A 16,445-nucleotide genomic window follows, 5' to 3' on the forward strand; every position below is an offset into this window, starting at 1 on the left:
GGAAAGAGTTTATTGAAAACAAATTGGGTCAAAGATCACAGATTCTATCCAACCTAAAATGTCTCAGTATTCATCGAAATGACTTGAGACATATTAAAACTAGGATAAATTAACTCATCAACTTGCAGTCTAAGGCCACTTGCCTTCCATTGTCAATTGCGCTCGAAGGGGCGGGAGATGCAACTCTCAATTTGGACTGCGGTGCCCATTTCAACCTCTATGTCAATATTACCAAATACCCTATAGAAAATCATCACACCCCTTTAAAAGTTTTAGTTTATTTGTCATACAGCCTGAAATCAAAACCTATTATAAAAAATAACTTTTCCACCTTTATATACAAATGTTGCCTTCATCAAATGAAAGTAAAAATGGCAAAAGTTCTGAATCTATTTTGAAAAATCCCTGAAAAACTAGAATAACAGGGATGGATCCCCTGATGTAATACTTTAAGCCACCTTTTGCTTTAATTACAGCCCATCTTTTTGGATAATTCTGTACTAGGGTTGCACAATTCTGGGAATGTCCCAGGCTGGAATATTTCAATGGGAAAACAGGAAACCTAAATGTACTTGGAAAAAAAATTGTTTAGCATATTCTTGGCTAAAACAACCAAATGTAATGAATTTTAAGTTGAATTGCTACCCTCCTCAATCACATGCACACACACACTACTTACTACAGGGCTATTGAGGCCACACCCCCTGCATGCACTGAGCTTTTCTCTATTGCATGCACAGATAATGTCTAAAATTCCATCTTGCTGAGCATTCACATAAATTTAGAAAAAAATGTATCATTGTAAAAACAAATAAACTGACAGAGCAAACATTTAGGTTAGATAATTATAAATAATAATTATACATGTCTATAAATGACCCAAATCCCACACACAAACTCATTCCCCTCTGAAATAATAATAATCTCCCATAAGTCCCCTAAGCGGGGAATTTGATCATAATCAAGGTAAGCACATTGCATGTAGATTTCTAAACAGAATCGTCAATGGGATTTCACTTGATTTTTAGATTAAGTAGGCTATTTCAAATGGATCATATACCCTACACACAATTTCTGTATTTTACAGTCTTGTACTTCCGCAAATAACTATAAAGGAATCACAGTAGCTAGTGCAGACTTGCAGTATATCTGCTCCATTTTAAAGCCTTCATCCAAACTCTCAATAGCATCCTGTTTTGTGCATTTTCTCCATTCTTGTGGAATCTTTCCACTTCCCTCAAATGTTTTATTGTGGTGATTTTCTATGTCTTTCTGGAATCGGCACACAAACCACTTCCAGTAAGGCAGCTGAGAGAGGTCAGGGGTGATTCTCCAGTCTGCATAGACTCCTGCTTTTTTGAGTTTTTTAGGAGAAACCCACTCATTTGATACATTAAATCTGTTTTTACTTGCCACCAAAGTTGTGCAAAAATCAGCACTGAGATGTACATTTCTATAATGGCAGCCTTTGAGACCTGTCACTCTGTGCAAAGGAACGCTGTGATCTCCATCATGGTTTTCTATGGTGTTGGTGCAGACGGCTCCACAGAACGGACACTGAGCCCAACAGCACTGACACAAGTGATCAATCAAAATCTCTTCTGGTCTGAACTCACATTCCAGATTTTTGTCAAGTGTATCTGTGTTCAACTCTTTGTTGATATCAGATATTGGGACAGTAAGTTCTTGTCTTATCACATCTTCTAGGAGGTTGAAATCATCAACATCATCATGTTTGACTCCACTGAGGTCTTGTTCAGAGAAGATCAGCACGTCTGAGAGCCGCTGTGTGAAACTCTTCAACCAAAAACCAACATCTCCTTTATTCTCTTGAACATGTTCAGTAGATTCATGTGCAGCTTTCATGATCTTCTGCTGCAGGAGTTCAACGTTCTTCTCCATCTTGGGTAAAACACTGACACTGAACTTATCAGTGATGTACCGACTGACTTCATCTCTGATGAAACTCTTGAAGTGATCTCTGGGTTTACCAATGTAGTTCATGTATTTGTCAAAATCCTCCTCTTCTGCCAGTGTCTTCAGGATGTGTTTCTCCAGATTTGATCTGTTTCCATTCAGTGATGAACAGTTTGATCTCATTTCATCAGCCAGATCTCTGGCAGTCTTCTTGTAGACACTCTGCTCAGTGGGCTCTTTCAGTTTCTGACAGATGATCTGACCAAAAATGGTCACTGATGTTGATCCATGACAGTATTTCCGGAAAATATTATAGTACTCTTCTCTCTTCTTCTCAACATATTTTACAGGATCATTGACTTCCTTGAACAGTTTGTGTTGGTCAGTGATAATCGTGTTTGCTCTCTTACAGATGGAAAGAACCAAATCCATGAAGAATTCATTTTTGAACACATATAGACCTGGTCCGTCCTGATGTTCAGTTAATCTTCTCTTGATATAATCTATGAGTTCTTGAATGCAGCTCTTGTTGTAGCCCATCTTTGAAATGTTATATGGCTGAATAATTTTTTCTGTTTGCTGATCAACATCTGTGACAAATGTTTTCACTTGGGTGTCATACTCTTTAGGTAGAGCAAAACCAAACATATCTTTTGCTACTCTGTGGGAACTTTCTTTAAATCCACTGGTTTTCTTTAACTGTAGATAGTCTGCATAACTGGATACAGAGAAGATATCCCTGCACTCACTGCTCTCATTCCAGTGGTCTACAGAAACACTTTTATTGGTGTCACTGAGGATCTCTCTCACATCTCTCATTATATCAATGTCTTTGATTGGAGGAGTGTCTGAGATGATCTTCTTTATACTCTCTTTCCAAAACAGATCAAACTCTTTCTTCAGTGTTTCTTCATCATTTGCTTTATCTTTCAGTTTTAAGGCAATTTCTATGCTCTTTTCATAGAGAGTGTTTTCATGATGTGTCCTCTGAGCATCAATCTTTTTCTTCAGGTCTCGCTGCTGAAGAACCTCATTTAATTTCCTCTTTGTTTCTTTCACAATGTTTTCCTCAAGCTCCTTAATTTTGATTTCAAATGATGTTTTCCACTGAATCAGTATATCTTTATCTCTGTCTTTCTCAAAGAATTCAGACATTGATTTTTCCACATCTTCACTTGTCTTCTTCAGTTCTCTTTGAAGATCAGTTTCCTCAACTTCATGAATTGCTTCATTTTCTATTTGGTTGTGTAGTTTGTTCTCAGTTTCCTTCATGGCACTGCGAAGACTCCAGGTCCACTTGCTGTATTCGGTCTCCAGTTTCTTGTAGGCTGAAATCTCCAGAGAATTTCTGAAGCTGAAGACAAATTGTTCATCCAGTAAAGCCTCCCAGAGATCTTTAATATGAGTTTTTAGATTTGTCAGAATCATTCCATTTGATTTTGCAGTATTTGAAAGAATATATTCTTTTAGCTCTTGAATGTTCTCGCAGTAGTCTGGGTTTGGTGGTGCCATGGGTGGGCTTCCTTCCCAGAGCTGAGCAAAATACTTCACATCATTCTGTACATCAAATCTAATGACATCACTGAAACATTCTGCATCATAATCTTCCTCTTTAGCAGCGAGTTTTGTCATCTCATCCAGTGAATTCTGAAGTCGTCTCCTTCCCTCCATGTTTTTCTCTCCAGCTGTGATGTCTAAGACGTTCTGATGCACAAACATGCAACTTGGTTTTAGTCCGACCTTCTTCATCCTCATGAAGGCCTGAACAATGATCTGAAGAATGTCCTGCATCTCAACTGGGTTTTCTCCAAATATATTGATCAAGGTCAGATTTCCAAGACCAACAACAAATGTGGCCAGTTCATTGTCATGATGTCTTGTTGATGTTCCAGCCAGTTCTAGAGCACGAAGACCCTCAGTATCAACAACCAGAATATAGTCAAATTTTATATGTGTTTTCATCTCGTCTGAGACTCTGATCAGCTGCATGAAAGCTCCTCTGGTGCACCTGCCAGCACTGACGGCAAACTGGAGTCCAAACATGGCGTTCAGCATGGTGGATTTCCCAGAGCTCTGAAGCCCTAAAACTGACAGCACAAAGACTCTCTGGTCTCCCAGTTTCTGGATGAGTTCATCTATAACAGCAGAGATCCAGACCAGAGGAACATGAGCAGCATCTCCATCCATCAGCTCCAGTGGAAATCCAGAGATCATCATCTCTGCTGCAAGACTCGGGAGAGAAGAGAAGGGAACCTGCAGATCTTTCTTGTCCTTCTTCACAGATGAACATGATTCATAGATCTGACCGATCTCCCTCATGATGTGCTCCAAACCAAAGGCTGCAGCTTGAAGATCCTCAGATATTCTCTCAAGTTCTGCTTGTTCAGCTTTCAGTTTTTCAGGTTTAGCATGATCCTCTTTCAGTTTTACAACTGATGACCACTTTTCATCATACTTCTGATGTAGATCAGATAGGTCAGCTGATGTATATTCATCCAGGAGGATTCCCAGCCATTTAAGGAAAAACAAATTATTTGCAGCATTAGAGTGATTTTTAATAAAGAACTTAATGAACTCACTGATATCAGATTCATGTTGCAGTTCACGAATTTTCTTTAAATCCATTTGTTTTATACTGATGTCCATTTCTGTCTTTTCTCCTTGAGGTCGATGTAGTTCTTTGTTCTTCTGACTCCACTGATGCCACAGTTTCCCCTGATGAGGCAGAAATGAGTCTTTGATTTCTGTCAGATTTTTCTTCTCCAGTAAACTCATCATCTGCTGTGCTGCTTCTCTTCCTCTCTTGCAGTCTTCTTCCTCATCTACTCTGATGTCTGAGTGTTTGGACACATCTTCAAGGCTGAAAGTGGAAGATGATTCTGAGAGACAATCATTTATAGTTCTTCTGAGTTCTTCAGATACATCTGACTGATTTCTGTCCTTCAGGCCAATTTTGAATTTCCCTTTCTTCGTCTCAGTCACAGCAGATTCATCCTCAGTAAAAAGATAAATGAGTGGCTTTTTGTCCTTGTACAGGTTTTGGATCTTTGCTGCATGTTTGGCAGTCCTTTGAAGTTGTGGTAGAAGAACAACATTGACTGAGGCCATTTCAGTGAGGATCTGCAGCTGTTTCTCATGATCTCCTGCATCACCATGTAGATTACAGAACGCAACACAGTCCGTGAATCTATCTGTTTTTTTCCCAGAGGGCCAAAACCAGGCGATCTCCACCACTCCATCCATCAGGACTCTGGTTCTGTTGCTGCCTGGACAGTTCCTGTGGAAGAATGTGTTGTGTTTCTCATTGATCAGACTGTTCATCAGATGAGACTTGGATGAAGACACAGAGCCAAACCTGAAGAAACACACCATTGGAGTTTCTACCTTGTAGATCGGACGGGTTTGACAGATGATTTCATTGTTGGTGGTTCTCGTCTTCCAGCTCTTGTTGATTTGTCTGAATGTCCAGAAAGGAAACTTAATCTGTTGTGTGTCTGGATCAGGAACAAGCAGAGGGAGAGCGTACTGACACTGGGACAGTTTAGTGACCATCAGCTGCTTCAGGAAACCATCAGCACAATGAAACACAGCCATCTGAACATCCATTGGGTGGATTCGCTCAGACTGAGTACTTTGTTCATTAGACAAAGACATGTCATCAAAAATATCACCGTCATCCTCAGATGAGACATTGCTTCTTTGTTGTGTGCGATCCTGTTCATTGTTCTCTTTAACATTAATGCATCTTGCTCTGTAGTTCATCATCAGTAGTTTTTGTAGGAAAGTCTGAATCAGTCCCTCTTCAGCACAAGACTCTTGGGACTGTAACGAATGTTCAGTTATCTGAAGAACATCTGCAGCACTCAGTTTATTGTCATGGTTTTCTTCAAGATGAAGTCTGTCAAAGATATGCTGTACTTGTTTCAGTACCATTCCTTCTGTTCCAAGCTCAGCTTTTTTTGCCTGTAAAATAAAGAACAGTTTAGTGATGACGATGGCTACATTCACATTTTTTTAATTGACAATATACTAAAATGTATGGCTTTCAAATCCCTCCTGTATACGGTCTATATGGATACAGTATGTGGATAGTTAAAGGGTTAGTTAACCCAAAAATGAAAATTAAGTCATTAATTACTCACCCCCATGCTGTACCAACCCCGTAAGACCTTCGTTCATCTTCGGAACAATGTTCCAAATTCCAAACAATATTTTAAATATTCCATGTGACTACAGTGGCTCAACTATAAGTTTATCAAGCGACGAGAATACTTTTTGTGTGAAAAAACAAACAAAAATAAAGACTTTATTCGACTATTCCATTTCTTCCTTGTTGGCCTGAAACGAGACTTTAATACGATTTCCACGACGCATGCGCGAGAACTGAACTGAAGTAGTTGAAGGAGAGCGCAGTTCTCGCGCATGCATCGTGGAAATCTAAGGAAGTCTCGTTTCAGGCCAACAAAGAAGAAAAGGAATAGTCGAATAAAGTTGTTATTTTTGTTTGTTTTTTCGCACAAAAAGTATTCTCGTCGCTTGATAAACTTATAGTTGAGCCACGGTAGTCACATGGGATATTTAAACATTTTTTCATTGACTTTCTGGGCCGTCAAGAGCCAGTTCCTTAGGTAGCCAATGTGGTAGTGAGACAGCTCTCAAATTTAATCAAAAATATAATAATTTGTGTTCCGAAGATGAACGAAGGTCTTACGGGGTTGGTACAGTGTGGGGGTGAGTAATTAATGACTTAATTTTCATTTTTGGGTGAACTAACCCTTTAACTGTAGTGACAGGTAACAACAAAATAAATCACAGTTACGTCACGGCGCTAGCTGGAGGCAAAACAAAGTGAAAACTGGAGGCGGCCAATGCAAACCAGCACAGATTCGACTACATAATAAGGAGCTTAAATTGCTTTTATTGTTATTAAATATAATCTTATTGTGTTGTTTGGTGCAAGTATCAATGAAAAATGAATATGCTGTATCTGGACTTTTTATTTCTAGAAAATATTCACATCATTAAAATCGCACCTTAATGTCACTCTTTACATTGTCGTCGTCTCTGCCTGGCTCGGCCGAACTGCGGATCATACACACAAGTCTTGTACATGACCATTCAGCATATAGTTATAGGCATCTTAAGATTTATATGCCCTCAGTTTCTCTATAAGGTAGGTATAAAAGTCAGGCCACTCAACCGAGGTAACGTAATGTTAGCACTAATCCTGTCAGATCGTCCATGCATTGAGTGAGCTTGTGAAGGCTACTGGTCGGCCTATCTGGTTCTGTCCGTTAAAATTAACTTTTGAAAATAACAATCACGGCCCTGGACACTAAGTGACCTTACACATTAAGATAAAATCTGATTTTCTTTAGTCATTGTTAAAAAACAAGCTAATAAAGCTTGCTAACTAGCATTAGTGAAGCGGCCAGAGGGATCATTCTACCTCCACCCAAGCTCCGCCCACATAAAAACTTCACCATGTTTACCAACTGAAAAGGGGTCTATAATATGTTTCACCTCTCAATGAAGCAGTGTTGAATCCGTGTTGGATTTGGTGAGAAGTTATTAATTAAATTATTATTGAGCAAGGGTGTCTAAACTCAGCCCTCAGTACAGTTACTTTCATTTTGTGTTTGATTCTGTAATAAAATGGATGGGGGGATCCCAGCATATAACCCTTGGCCAACCCACCATCAAGGGTAGTGAGGGGGAAGAGATGCAAAGCAGATTCAATTCGATAGTTTTCCCATTCAGATTGATACGATAAAATCCTAATTTGGAATAAGACATGGTTTAAGATGTTTTTAATTAAAAAACAAACAAACATTTTTTTAATGAGAGAGAGAGAGTGCCATTACATCCTGAGGGTATATACACCCTCACACAACAATAGAAACAACATAAATGCCAATAAAATCATTTAAAAAGTTAATTCAGTCATTACAGCATGTGAGAATGTGTGTGAGAGAGAGATTGATAGAGATAGACAGAGAGAGGGGGAGAGAGTGAGGGAATGCAGTGGATTATTTCACAGCCTCAGGTAGTAAACTAAATGCTAAATGGTGCTGCAGCCGCTGACATCATTACCCCTGGCTGCAAACTCTCATGCATTCAGCCTGAGACTATATATATATATATATATGTATATAGGCATCACAAATCAGCATATGTATCTCAACAATGGTGACCATCAACAAATGATTCATGCTGCAATGCATGCTGGGAGCCATGGATGAAGTTTGTATTATGGAAGTTCCCAGTATGCATTACTGTATGAATAATTTGTAATGGTCACCATTGTTGAGATTCATATGTTGATTCTTGATATCTGGGGTAGTTTTGAATGAGATCAGTGAATCAAGTAATTAAGTGATGATTGTCATCATTAAACCTTGACCATCATCACCCGAACAAACTTTTCCTTGGTATTTTGAGCCATATCAAATGTTTCATAAACATTCAATTACAGCAGCCTAAAGAAAAACTTGAACGTCAAGGGTCAAGAGCCCAACTAAAGCAAATGCTGATCTCCATCATGGTGACCTTAAACCTTATATTTCTTGTGTTTCTCTTTCCTTTAGTGATTCTGCTTGTTAACAGCAGGTGTTCATCACTTATGATCAATCATCACTTAAAGGAGCTGTATGTAAGATTGTGGCCAAAACTGGTACTGCAATCAGTTTCTGTAGCTATATAACTGTAGAGCGGTGTATCCACTCCCCCTCTCCCCTGACTCGAGGTTGCCAGATAGGATGTAGGATCCAACATTTTTTTTTATCCCACACGTTTGTAGCTGCATGTGTGTATGTGCTATAAGCTAGTTTAAGGTAAAAAGTGCTTGTTGAGTAAAGGTTAACCAATGTCTTTACAAATCTTATTAACCCTCTGGTGCTCTTCGTTTCGGAGTCACACTTGGTATCTTCCCGGTCAAAAGTGACCGGACACCTAAAAATGAAACTTTCTCCATCCCAGTAAAACCAATGCAATTTATTTTTGTTCTGTAATATTTATTATTTTTAATTTTGTATTTTGAGGCAATTAAATTGAATTTATTAATATTTATGCAATATTTATGGTTTATTTTTGCCATGGGAAAATATATATATTTTTTATATATATATAAATTATTTTTTCAAAAAAATATGAATGCAGTATTTTAGTTTAATATAGAGTCTAGGCCTTCAGAAAAAAATTTTTTTTGAAGAAAATTAGCACCATCTGGTTACAGTATAGAGAAAAAGCATAAAATCATGGTGTAACCACTAGATGGCATGCACAGCACTCTATGGAGAGGCATGTGAATTCCCCAGATGTTTATGAACACATTTTTGTTGTTGGTGGTGGATTTGAATATATAGTTGAAACATATAGTTTTTTTTTTCATTTTTTTTACAATTTCCCATTCATTTCCTATGGGGGTCATTTTTGACCAAAGACCACAAAAGTGACTATTTTTTTAAGACCAATTAGCTTGCTCAGATCATGACCTCAATTTTTTTTTCACATACATAATGCCATAAATGTCACGAAGTTTCGTAACATTGATTGCGATGAAGCTGTGATTTTTAAAAATTCAAAACATACTTTTTGTAATCAAAATTTATTGGTGTGTATAGTTTGTGTGTCTGTTTTGCACTCTAGATGTTGTAGAGTGTCACCCCTTTCCTGCAGTGTACTTTTTTTAGAATTGTGGCCGATTTGTAGATTGTACGTACAAAAATTCAGAGAATTTTTTTGGTAAATTTCCCATTCATTTCCTATGGGTCGGTCATTTTTGACAGAAAAGCAAAAGTGTGACTCATTTTTTAAATTGAAATTTAAACCACTTAAATTGCTCGAATCATGACCTCAATTTTTTGTGTGTGTTCACATACCCAATACCATAAAAGTCACCAAGTTTCATAATTTTCTGAAGAAGCTGTGATTTTTAAATATTCAAAACAGATTTCTTTAATCACAATTTATTGGTGTTTTTGTGTATAAAAGTGTGTGTGTGTGTAGGGGTGGGTACGTCTGTTTTGCACTCTTGATATTTTAGTGTGTCACCCCTTCAATGCTGAGCACTTTTTTTCTGCATCGTGGCCAATTTGTAGATTGTACACACAAAAATTCTCAAAGTTTTTGTGTTTTTGTCAATTTCCCATTCTTTTCCTATGGTTGGTCATTTTTGACTGAAGAGCACAAGTGTGACTATTTTTTTTACGACCACTTAGCCTGCTCGGATCATGACCTCAATTTTTTTTGTGTTCACATACCCAATGGAATAAAAGTCACCAAGTTTCGTAACATTCCGATGAAGCTGTGATTTTTAAAATTTCAAAACAGAAAATTTTTCGGTCAGAAATGACCGAAGAGTACCTGAGGGTTAAGGCTTTTTCTTACATCCAAAGGTAATTTTACTATTTACTGAACACTTACCACATGATTCTCTCTACTCTCTGTTGTGGCGGTGTTGTTCATGCTCTCTTCATTCATTGTAGCTTGATCTTGTGAGAATTATCACCTGGATTGAAATGATTGACGGGACACTGCAATTCACAAAAGTTCATTATTTGCATAAGCCTTGCCGGTTAAACATTTAATTCACGCGCTGTTCTAACGTGCGCTTTCCTGAGCGCGCGGCATACCCCCGACACTTACAGGCACTAGAAGCCTGTCAAACAGTGCCTGAAAACCTGAATAATAGTTATCTTTCGAGTCTTATTATGCTAATACTGTTAAATACACACAATGTTTACATAAACAGAATTGGCTATGTCTAAAGTGAAAGCAGACATTTGAGAGAAAATCTGTTGTGTAATATGCATCTATATTAAACACGTCGCGTGCTGGTCTAAAAGAGAGAGTAGTACTCGTATTTTCCGCACTATAAGGCGCACTTAAAAACCTTTAATTTTCTAAATCCGGCCTTTTCTCAAGCCTTATAATCCGGAGCGCATTATATATGGATCAATTGCGTGCGCTCGTGTCCATCTTATGCCCGCTTTGTCACACGGCCAGTTCAACCTCGTATAAATCAGGTTATGTGTGTCTCCCGCTCATGAGCGCTCACTCTTAACACACACACACACACAGGGTTCGATCAGTGAACTGTGATTCGTGCTGCACTGATTGCAGCGGCAACTCGTAATGGATGAGCAGAGAAGACTTTTACATTAGTTTATAATGGTTATTATTTATTATAAAAAACAGCCAAACAATAGTTTAAAGCTGCCGTCGGCAACATTTTTTTGAAATCGACACTATAATCCGACAGAACAACATAAATTAAGTGGTTTTAGAAAAAACGAGCTTCTAACTCCATCTGGAGCGTGTTATTTGTTTTGCAAAAATCCAGCGCTCCCTGTTCACTGTGTCAAATCAGCACAGGGGGTGTGAGATCTGACTGTCAATCACAGATCGGGCACACGCCACCCCTCGCACACGTTACAATCACATGCACACGCCTGAAGTTCGCGCAGTAAGGAAGAGTGATGGCGGAACACTAACAAACCAAGTAAACTCATTTAGAGTATAAATGACGTTGGCAATTGCAATATATTGGTAGATTAGCCAGGGCAGCATACCTCCAAATAATCCAGGGTATTTGTTGATAGTGGGGGAGGGCCATATGAGTTGTAAACATTCAAAATGTTGCCAAAGTCCACTCAATCAGCCATAGTTGCCAACGGCAGCTTTAAGCGAATGTGAGTGTACAGTAGCGGTGGAATATTGTAATCTCACCCCCACGCTCAGTCATGGTGATATCGCGAGACAGCTTTTCACTCAAACGGGAAATATCGTCATGTTTTAGTCTCGCGAGATCTCGTGGGACGAGATCTTGTAACACCCCCAATATGTATATATATATATTTAAATTAACACTGAGAGTGTTACATTAACACTGAGAAGTGAGAATTATATAAACTCTGAGCAGAGTGTTAAATGAACACTGAAGCAGTGTTAAAGTTAATGAGATAATTAAGTGAATTATTGAGTGATGATTGAGCATTATTGAAGACACCTGATGTTAACAAGCAGAATCTCTGAAGGAAAAAAAAACGTAATTTTTAAGTCACCATCATGGTGATTAGTGTTTGGTTTAGCTGGGCTCTTGACCCTCAATTCATACCTTCATAACTTTAGATTTAGTTTGGCTGCTGTATGTGAATTATGGTAACGCTTCCTTTTACAGTACAGTAATTACAGTGTACATTGTACTTACCTAGAAAGTACTGGCTAATATAAGGTAAGTACATAGAACAGGGCTAGGTTTAGGGGTAGGTTCAGGGTTAGTACTAGTTATTCCCCAGTAATTGTAGTTACTAAAATAAGTACATAGTATTTACATGGGTAACTGGACTGTAAAAGGAAGTGTTACCTGAATTATAATAGCCATATTAACAAATAGAAAGGTGATCTGATGGTGTTGGTTGTTTTTTAACATAATTATTAATTGACCTGAATTGCTAAACTCATCAAGAAAATAAATTCTGAGTTAAATTTATCTTATGGCTTTTAGCAGCATTTTAGAACATACCATTTTTAGCCTTTCAATGAAATCCATACGATCAAATAATAAAATCCCCCCAAAATTGTATGTATGCACACACAGACATCAAGAATTAGCGTATTAATCACAGCAATGGTGACAAACAGAACACATCTGAACATAAACTCATTATTTATTCACGCAGCAATGCATGATGGGAGCCATGAATGAGTTTTGATTGGTGGCCCCCAGAATACACTGCAACGTGCTTTATAATAGTCACCATTGTTGAGATTCACATGCTAATTATTGATGTCTTGTGTCTCTTTACAAAAATGAAGAAAAGTAACATATTGTGTACGAGAAACTTTTAAGAAATTATTTTGAATACATTGTAAACGTTAAAAATATTATGCTGTACAAGGTCACTGCTGCTATAATTAATAAAGTAAACCTAACTCAGAAATTAGGCTCTAAATGAGTTCAGTGATTCAGGCCAAGTGATTGTGAAATACTGATTATGTTAAAACACAACCATCACCATGAGATCACTTTTTTATATTTGTTCATCTGGCTGTTATATAAGTCACATACAACAGCGAAACAAAATCTAAAGATAATGAATTGAGGGTCAAGAGCCCAGCTAAACCAAACACTAATCACCATAACGGTGACTTAAAAATTCTGGTTTTCTCCTTCAGTGATTCTGCTTGTTAAAGGGGTCATATAATGCCATTTTTGTACAAGTTAATATGAATGTTTAGGGTCTAAATGAAAACTTTGTCATATACTTTTATTAAAAATTCTCATTAGTATTTTAAGTAAACACCATTTTACCTGGTCAAAATCAGCTCTTGTTTTCAGCAAGCTATTTGAGTGTCACATGCCTTTAAATAATAAACCCCGCCCCTCTGTTCTGCGGGTGTGAACGCAGGTGGAGTGTTGCCTTGACAACAGTTGAAGGTTTTGGAGAGACAGCGGGAGTCTCTGAGGACACATCTGCGCAACCGTATCAGTTTGAACTGGAGTAACTGTTCACCAGAACAAGATGACGGCTGCAAAGAAGTTCGACGATTAAGGCTTGAGGACATTTCTGAATGGTTGGTTAACATAATGTTACTTAAATCTATCTTTGTATGGACTGGCAGTTAAGAGTAGTGAGATACGAACGCTGTGTGTTTACTGATGTATACGTTAGTTCATTGACAGTTGACAGTGTTCATTTAACACTCTGCTCAGAGTTTATATAATTCACACTTTTCAGTGTTAATTTAACACTGGGGATTTTGCTGTGTGTGTGTGTGCGTAAGTATGTATACTCTGAACCTGATAATGACACAATGCTGAAAGTCTTTTGGTCATTCACTGTATTCCAGTTTTTAATGGCAAAACTAGCACAAACTACATGTTTTTATGGAAAGGAAATATATTTCCATAATTCTTTACCAATATGTTAAATTGCTTAAAGTATTGAAAAATATACAGAATAATATATTGCATTGATATATTGCAATTTATTGAACAATAAATAAGGATTTGCTGCATTTCATATTTTAAAAAAATCTATATAATTACTGTGTTCTGTAGGGAACATTTACAATGTATTTACTGTGTTGTGTATTCACGTGAGTTACTTTCACTCAATTTAAAACTAACTGTTAGTTTGTAAAAGTATACATGAACTAATGTAATAGACATCACTATATCAGAAATTACACATTTACTGCCTCTAAAATAAAGCAACATGCAGCATAACATCAATGTTTCTCTGCTAATCCTCTTCTGAAGCACAGGCTCTACTCTTAATCACAATAATATGGTTATGATAATGATTTTTTTCTCAGTTTTTAACAGAACAGTCTGATTAATGCAAGAGGCTTTTCAAAATGTACAATTTCCAAACATCGAATAGAGCAACTTACTATTCCAGATCCTCACCTGTCTCCACTGAATGGACTATTATTGTTAATTCCTTCCCGGTTTTCCAAGAACACCTGAAAAATCTGACTACTTAACCAAAATGTCCATATAGTTCATCAATAAATCCATGATTTAAATATTGGGAAAAAAATGAAAAAAAGGATTCCTATTAAGTAGTCAAATCCAAACTCTGCATATGCAGAACTTATTGAAGTTTCTTAAAAAAACATATACAAAGTATGTTTCTTTGAGTATTAGTTATTTTGATTTAAAACCCTTATCCTTGAGTATGTGAACTCACAATATGCAAGTGAACCAAACATGGGACCTTCAGAATTATATAGACCTGATATGACCTTTTTCCAATAGCCTAAACCACATGACATTGGGGAAACTATAATGATTCAGTAGATGGTTTGGATCCAAAAGATAAGATAATATATACTTTATTGCACCTGAAGGGAGTTGATGCTTTGCAGCCCTGAAAAATAAAATCACATGGACTTAAAGGAACACGCCACGTTTTTTTTAATAGGGGTTATTCACCGTCTCCCCTACACTGTAAAAAAATCCTAATTTTACAAAAAATAAATTTCTTTTAATTTTAAATTGTACTCAAAACACTGTAAAATGACACATAATATCTGTAAAAAAAAGGCAGCTGTTATTTTAAGTATTGTGACATTAATGACAAATTCCAGTAATTCACATTTTTGTTATACAGAAAATTGATTGTATTTTTCATACAGTATTTTTTGTTACATAAAAATGTATGTAAAATTACAAATATAATCTGTGATTAAACAGTAGAAAAAAATAGTTAAATGATAAAATGGTTAAACGACTGGCAGCCCCCCAAAAACTGCAACATTAAAGTAAAACATCCTAAATTAAATAAACTGAGAACCACTGTTATTTTACAGGTATTCCCTGCATTATTATGATAAAAAACCTTCATTGTAAAAAATAAATAAATAATAAAAAAGGTTCAAATGACTGGCAGCTATGGCTGCCAAACAAAAACCATAAAATTAAAGTAAAATATGCTAATTTAAATAAAGTTTTAAAAACTTTAACAGAAATTTGATGTCACCATGATTGAGATCAGTGTTTGGTTGGGCTCTTGACCCTTGAGTTTTTAATAGTAGTTTATCTGTGGTTGCTTTAACTGTGTTTTGATACACATTTATTATGGCAATAAATGCAGGAGAACATATCAGATGATCATGGCTCATTTATTGGTGATGTTATAGTCATCATGTGGTGAACTGATTCTCTGATATAACAGTCAAATCTGAATACATTAGATAAGATTATATATAGATGGACTATTGTTTTATTAAAAGTCTATGATTAATGTCATAATTTTTCACATGACCAGTGAAATGTTTTGACATCAGTATTATAACAATCTGAAATTATATATATATATATATATATATATATATATATATATATATATATATATATATATATATGAGGAGTTCTTTTCCAAAACGTTATAAATCCTTTTCAATAGTTTTCAGGAAAACTACATTTTTTACCTAGACCCACACATTTTATGAATATTCAAATTATCTTGTTGAAATGTTTTATTGGTTCAGTCTGAACATGTTGAACAATGATTATTAAATCAAACAACAATATTGTTAATTATAAATTAAAAGTTATTTTTTTTTTCAAAATGCTATAAATCCATCAATTTTTTTGTAAAAATGTGTGTTTTGTCTTTAAAAGAAAAGAAAAGAAAAAACAAGAGAACATGCAACATATAATCAGGGGCTCATACTATAAATTAATATAAATTAAATTTAGTAACACAACCTGAAATAAGTAATGATAGTAATGTTATGTAAAGTTATTTAGTAATAGCCTACATTCAGAGTCATTTTTAGTAAAGTGTCAAACCTGTAACAAATTCTACATATGCATGAAAAAACTAATTATTAAAAATGACCAATAATGATAACGATATTCAAAAGTAGGGCCAACCCGATCTCACGACCACGAATGATTAAAAAGTGGCTAATTCGTAACAATTCATACGACCTCACTCGTATGAATTAATATGATTTTGCTAAATCGTACATATTTTACGAATTGGCCAATTCGTATGAATTCGTACGAATGA

The 16,445-nt window shown here is 36.3% G+C and overlaps 1 protein-coding gene across 5 annotated transcripts; it reads right to left on the reverse strand.

The window, feature by feature from the left end:
* Nucleotides 1-982: 982 nt before the first annotated feature.
* Nucleotides 983-14,614, reverse strand: LOC120476257 (interferon-induced very large GTPase 1-like). 5 transcript variants are annotated; one of them, XM_089129286.1, is made up of 3 exons: nucleotides 14,333-14,614; nucleotides 10,342-10,426; nucleotides 983-5,880 (listed from the first exon to the last, which is right to left on the reverse strand). In XM_089129286.1, the coding sequence occupies exons 2-3, from the start codon at nucleotides 10,396-10,398 to the stop codon at nucleotides 1,108-1,110; spliced, it is 4,830 nt and encodes a 1,609-aa protein (XP_088985412.1). In that variant the 5' UTR covers nucleotides 10,399-10,426; nucleotides 14,333-14,614; the 3' UTR covers nucleotides 983-1,107. The 5 variants fall into 5 exon arrangements, with proteins under 5 accessions (XP_088985412.1, XP_039523176.2, XP_088985413.1 ...); XM_039667242.2 differs by having other exon boundaries at nucleotides 10,342-10,451; XM_089129287.1 differs by having other exon boundaries at nucleotides 14,317-14,614.
* Nucleotides 14,615-16,445: the final 1,831 nt, after the last annotated feature.

This window comes from Pimephales promelas, chromosome 3 (genome assembly GCF_988280905.1).
Source record: "Pimephales promelas chromosome 3, fPimPro1.hap1.1, whole genome shotgun sequence".
NCBI classification, from domain to species: domain Eukaryota; kingdom Metazoa; phylum Chordata; class Actinopteri; order Cypriniformes; family Leuciscidae; genus Pimephales; species Pimephales promelas.

Excerpts from the sequence above, each read along its gene's own strand:
- LOC120476257 (XM_089129286.1), bottom strand. The coding sequence starts at position 10,398 with ATGAATGAAGAGAGCATGAACAACACCGCCACAACAGAGAGTAGAGAG. Across the intron at positions 5,881-10,341 it reads AGAGTAGAGAGAATCATGTG|GCAAAAAAAGCTGAGCTTGG; the intron begins GTAAGTGTTCAG and ends TTTATTTTACAG.